Source organism: Pteropus vampyrus, unplaced genomic scaffold (genome assembly GCF_000151845.1).
Source record: "Pteropus vampyrus isolate Shadow unplaced genomic scaffold, Pvam_2.0 Scaffold48, whole genome shotgun sequence".
Taxonomy (NCBI): Eukaryota; Metazoa; Chordata; class Mammalia; order Chiroptera; family Pteropodidae; genus Pteropus; species Pteropus vampyrus.
This window is the reverse complement of record NW_011888829.1, coordinates 1,536,081-1,542,080: the sequence shown is the minus strand read 5'-3', so window position 1 is coordinate 1,542,080 and position 6,000 is coordinate 1,536,081. Positions and strand designations below refer to the sequence as shown.

Sequence of the window (6,000 nt, the reverse complement as noted above, 5' to 3'; positions counted from 1 at the left end):
GGGTGTCCTCTGTCGGTTCGAGCCAAGAAACAGGACACAGGAATCAAAGTGACAAAACGTCCTTTCCTTTTTTAAAAATTGGAACCTGTTTCAAAACAAAGAGTATCAACCAAATTTCTCCAGGAATTCCCGAGATCCAGCTATGCTAACACGGTGGGCCTGGATCTCCCTCCTGTACCTCACATGAATTTGGTCTATTATCTAAATTTCATTCCTAGGCTCCCGGACTTAGAATGACTGAGCGGGCATCCGCACCCCTGCTCATCAGAATCCATCCATATCCCTTCCTTGTGCGATCTGGCCAGGGGAGGGCGGGCCAAGCACCTTCAGCGCTTCCAGCTTCCTGTGGAACTGCCAACCCGGTCACTGGGAAACCGTGGGCAGCGGGCAGCGGGCAGCGGGCAGCCGGCAGCCGGCAGCCGGCAGCGGGCAGCGAGACCTAGATAAATTCACCCTGCTGCGCAGCGGCTTCTGGAAACACTGCAAAGATCAAGCACCGTAAACAGTGGCTGCAGAGCTTACAGCAGCACCTTTGAAACAAAAAGTGCATTAATATGAGGTTGAAAAAGGGTGGGGCAAGGGCTCCTGGGCCCCGGAAAAGTCCAGAGGGAGTAAGCAGTGAGCTGGCTATGTCCCAATGTCACAAACACGCCGCTCATGCTGCCGTTTGGTAGCAGACAGGCAACTCCTCCGAGGAAGGGCTTCCAGGGGTTCATTACCACAGCCTCCAATCGTTCAATTTCACGGCTCGGACCAGAAAGGCAAGTGTAGGCGAGGGTGACAAACTGGCGGGACCTGGCCCTCGGGAGGACTGGTGAGGAGGGCCAGTGCCCCAGAACTCTCCTTAGGAAGTGCGTGATGGCTGGCGCCACCCTCTGGCTGATGGGGAAGCTGGAGCCAGGGGTGCAGGTAAGGGCTGGGGTTTCTTTGAGACTCTCATCCTTCTGGTGTGCAGTGGGCCCGAAGGCTCGTTAACAACGCAATGAATTCGTACGGGGAGGGCAGGAGGGCCGCAACGAATTTCTAGGGGATTCTTTTAATTCAGCAGAGACTTTACGGGAAGCTCGTGGATTAGCAGCCACCAGCTCCAGAGCCTTACGGACTGATCCATGAGAAAACAGGATTCTGTTGACCTCGGTGGGGTTTAGGCCGCTTGGTAGGAGCATGGCCTCGAATGTAGGGGACCCTCTGCCAGACCGAGTGGCCGAAGACACCACAGGAAGCGTGACGGGTGTCCTGGGCCAACCCTGACGGCGCTGCCCCACAGGTTCACGGCGGAGGCCCAGCGGCGCCGGCGGCCCTTCACCTACCTGCCATTTGGAGCGGGTCCCCGGAGCTGCCTCGGCGTGAGGCTGGGGCTGCTGGAGGTCAAGCTGACGCTGCTCCACGTCTTCCGGAAGTTCCGGTTCGAAGTCTGCCCCGAGACTCAGGTGAGCCCCCTGCAGGTGAGCCCCGCTGCTCTGGGTTCAGGACTGCTCACCCAGTTGTTATTATTGTTGTTCTTTGGTTGTTTGTTGTTATTTGGTTGTTGTTATTATTCTCTGTACAGCAGGGCTGGGGCTCGTGATTCTGTAGCTGTTCCCTCTTTGGCAAAGAGAACCCAGTAATCCCGCAGAATAGGTTTTATTATTCCCAATGTTCAGACGAAGAGCTCAGAGAGGTTAAGTAACTTGCCTGAGGTCACATAGTTGGACTGCAGACTCCATGAGGACAAGGACCATATTCGTCGGTGGACGCTCCAGCACCCAGCTTAATGTCAGGCTCACTCATTCATTCGACAAACATTAACGAGCGAATGATTGGCTAGCCAGAGTGAAGAAAGTAGAGCTCGACCCAGATCTTGCTCCCTCCCAAGCCCAAGCCCTCCCGCTTTCCTCTACATCCAGCAGCCTCTCTGCGCGACCTTAGCCGTTCCCGACACAACTGGAACATTGCTCTCCTCCATGCCTCTTCGGAACCCCTCACTGGAGACAGATAATAAGGACATGCTGAGGGATGGTGACAACTTCCAGAGAGTGGCATTGCCCCTGACAAACAGGGAAACCGGTCCAGGAGGAATAATGAGTTTAGTTGGGGTACAAAAGATTGTGGTATTAGATGTGAAAATGTCCACAAGGGTCTGACGGTCAAGGCTGGAGAGAGGGAGAGACAAATTGGAAGCACAGAGCCAAAGCAAGACAGATGAAGGGGCAGAGAGAGAAAGCAGGCCCTGACTGCCCTAGGGATTCAGGTGTGTAGGACTTCCTTCTGGAGTTTGTCTCAATTACACTTGATCTTGATAAACGGTAGAGCAGCCAGACCAATGTCCCCAAACACAGCTTAACCCTGGCACTCCCCAGCTCAAAAGCCAGCCGTGAGTCCCAAGCCTGCTGGGTCCAGGGAGAACTCATCTGAGCCCACTTCATAGTCCCTGCCCCAACTTCCCACTCGGAGAGGTCCACCCACTTCTCCCTGCCTGCTCGAGCTGCTGCCCAGACGTGGAATGCCATCCCTCTTGCTTCCTGCTCCCAGTCCATTACCATCCTCTAAGTCATTTGGTATTGCCTCACATCCCAAAGTGGCCTCTGAGAAGTCCTGCTCACAGGGCTTTTCCCATTCATTGCCCTACCCAGGCATCACTTCCAGGAAGCCCTCCCTGACTTTGCCAGCCCCACTGAGTTCTCCCTTATTTGAAGTCCTGTGGTGTTTCAAGTTTGTGTAATACAGTAGCCGCTATCCATGTGTGGCTCTTTACATGTTAATGAAAGTTAAATAAAAAATTCAGCCCCTCATTTACACTAACCACATTTCAAGCACTCAGCAGCTAAATGCACTCGTGGCTACTGTACAGGATATTGCAGGTCTAAACTATCTAGTTTCTTGGTTGTAAAACTGGTCTCCCATCTAACTCTAACCTCGAAAGACATCTGAAGGCTAGTGAGTCTTCTTTCCTCAAAAGGCTTCAACAATAGCCACTGAACTATCATTTTACACACAGCTTAAGGGGACATCCTGCTTCTCACGTATTTGGCTTTCCTTCCAAGTTCCCAGTCCACCATTGATTTGCCTTGTAAGTTGGGCATAAGGAAAGCTTTCTGAATGGTAGTGAGGCCAGACCACAGCATGCACGAACAGGAAACAGTATGAGACTGCTCTCCCCCAAAGCCCCTGGGAAAAAGAGGGGGCTGCTCAGTTACTGGCTGGGCACCAGGAAGGGAAATGAGAAATGAGTTCGTGGCTTTGCTTTCCCCTTTCTGGTCATGTGACCTTAGACAACTCACTCGGCCTCTCTGAACCTTCATTTCTTCATTTGCAAAGTGAGCCGCAAGCACCTCTTACTCAGGCTTCGTGGGGCTAAGTACCCTTCTCACCCGCAGGATTTTATTAACACAGGAAAGGGGGTTGAACACTGGTGCTGCTGGGGCCCCAGTGCCCAGTCCCAGAGACAGCCCTGCTGGCTTCTCAAGGTCCCGCTGGGGATGCTGCTTTGCTCACTCCTGGCCCAGGTATCCCTCAGCCGACTTTCCAGAATCCTGCTTCAGGGCCGGTTCTGAGAAAGTTTTCCTGTCGATGTGTAACTGTGACAAATATTTTAATCTCCTCTATTGTAGGTGCCACTGCAGCTAGAATCCAAATCTGCCCTAGGTCCGAAAAATGGTGTCTACATCAAGATTGTCTCCCGCTGACAGTTAAGAGGGCACCCCCTAATTCGAGGAAAACTTTCATGTGGAAATTCAGATATTTGGGGAGACATCACCTTAGCCATTGAAAGGGTGTCTGGAATGCAAGTATAAAAGAAGTCATTTACATAACATGTCCTAAATGCTTAATAAATGTTTGCTGCACTTAGTTTCGACTTTGCCAATGGTGTTTGAACCACTGATCCACCTTTCTCAAAAAGGGATTGCTGATAAATAAGCAAAAATGTAGTTCTGACAAAATGACTGGGAACTCAAGGTGTTGAAGGAAGTCCTGGCCTCAGGAAGGAAGGAATCTGTGGGCGGGGGACACAGTGACGTTCAGGTAAGCTGTCCTGACAGCACCAGCTTATGGGCCTTTTTAGCTTCTGGTGCGTTGTGGTGTTTGACTTAGAGAATGACATTCATCAGAAGCTCAACTTCAAAAGTGGCTTAAAAGCTTTATTTTGCTTTGATTTTCCAAGATGGGGTAATACCAACTCTATAGTAAGTTTCAATGTACAGAAAACTGAGGCTGAAGAGTACTTTTTCTTTTAAAGAGTGTATCTTTTAATTTTAATCAATCAAAATATAGAGGTAAATTTGAGTAAAAAGTATTGTATTGCCGAGAAGCTCAAATTCAACAAAGAACTTGCAAAGTGAATCCCAGACCTACTACTAGCAGCCGTGTGGTCGTGGCTGCCAGCCCTTCTACCTCCCTGTGCCTGTTTCTTCTGTAAAACAGGGAGGCTGACCTAGATCAAAGACCCCATCCTCTATCTGACACCTGAGCAACGTTAAGGGGCTGACGGTCACATTGATAACAGAAGGAATCCATCAGCATGGAGATGACCCGCCTTTAGAAAGTTCTGGCTGTTTCCTGAGAAATGGCAAAACAGGTCTCCACATATCCACAGCTGAAAACGCTACCTCTGCTGCGTAGTCCTCTCCCCTCCAGCCCAGGGCACCCCTTGCTTCCCTCAAAGGGCTCCCCTGGTGAGCCCCCGTCTCTCTCTGGCCTCCCTGGAGAAGGGCTGTCTTGTTCCCCAGCACTGTCCCAGGCCTAGTTGCTGCCCGTCCTCTGGGAGGTCCCACCAGGCCATCACATGGCCTTTTCACACACTTGCTGCCACCACCTGCTCATCTCTGGGACCAAGCCCCTTTGAGATGCCTGGCCCAGGACTGAGTCACTGGAGAAAGCCATCCATTCCCATTCCTGGTGACCTATCTGCCTCCCCTGACTACCCCGCCTGTCTCCCTGTTCCTGATCCCCACTCCTGACCCGTGGCCATCACAAACCTCATCCTGGAGAAGGCCCAGCTGAGCACCTGGCTCCCTACTTGGAGTGTTGGTCTGCAACTTGTGTCCCCAGCTCATCGGGTTCATTGGCTTCCCTCACCTCCATCCAGGTGGTCACCACCTTCAGACACAGCAGAGGCTTCCTCATGTGCTAGAATCGCTGGACTCCCAGTCCTGCCAGTTTCCACTGCACCCCCAGCTCTGCTTAAACCCCACTGATTACACCAAACAACACTGGACAGGAAATGGCAGGAAACGGTACTGACTGGGTCCTCCACAAAACCCTTCAGCTCTATCTTGGCTGGGCCCTGAAGACGATTTCGTGGCAATTACACATACCCTTGCCCTGGATCCCACTACCTCTGTGCACTAAGGTTCTGAAAGTCACGGTCATTTTGACTTCTTCCAAGGACAATGCCCACCCTCTCCCGTGCCCACAGGAAGAGCTCCCCACCCCCACCCTGCAACCTGCCCACATGCACCCCACCCCAATTTCAAATTTCCAGTCCAAGTAGTTGCTGTTCCTGACTTGCTTTCTCAAAGGTCAGCAAATCCATAGGTGGCTGCAGTCTTCATAGCTCACTTGACTTTTCTGGAGCATTTGATCACTTCCCGTCCCAGGTTCCTCTTGCCATTCTTCCCATCTACACTTCCAAAGGACCATTCCTGTTTCCCACTCCTCAGTTCCCAGAAGCCAGGTGGTTAAAAACCATGGCATCAATTCATCTGTATGTAAGACTTAGCAGGCGAGCACTGATTTAACGGTTTTGACACGCCTCAGGCTTCCTCACCTACACTGTAGGAGGACCAACGACTTAATAAAAAGCAATGAATGAAATTCCAGAATTAATCAGGATGTGGGAAATATTTTGGGGGCTCTGAAAATCATATCATACACAACTAGGTCCTGATGGTGGATAAGGTAGTATTGTTGTCACTTCTTCATTTTTCTGGTCAGTTAACTCAGTTCTCTCTGGCTTGATTAGTTGACCTGTGTCAAGTTCCAGGTCATTTTGCCCCTGTTCCAAAGCTTGGATCTGAGAAC

General features: G+C 51.2%; 1 protein-coding gene across 1 annotated transcript in view; it reads left to right on the top strand.

The window, feature by feature from the left end:
• Positions 1-3,828, top strand: part of TBXAS1 (thromboxane A synthase 1) — a 143,366-nt gene extending 139,538 nt beyond the window's left edge. The window contains 3 exon segments of the mRNA XM_023530283.1: positions 609-631; positions 1,202-1,430; positions 3,591-3,828. Coding sequence (XP_023386051.1) covers positions 609-631; positions 1,202-1,430; positions 3,591-3,665 — 327 coding nt within the window. The 3' untranslated portion in view covers positions 3,666-3,828.
• The last annotated feature ends 2,172 nt before the right edge of the window (positions 3,829-6,000 follow it).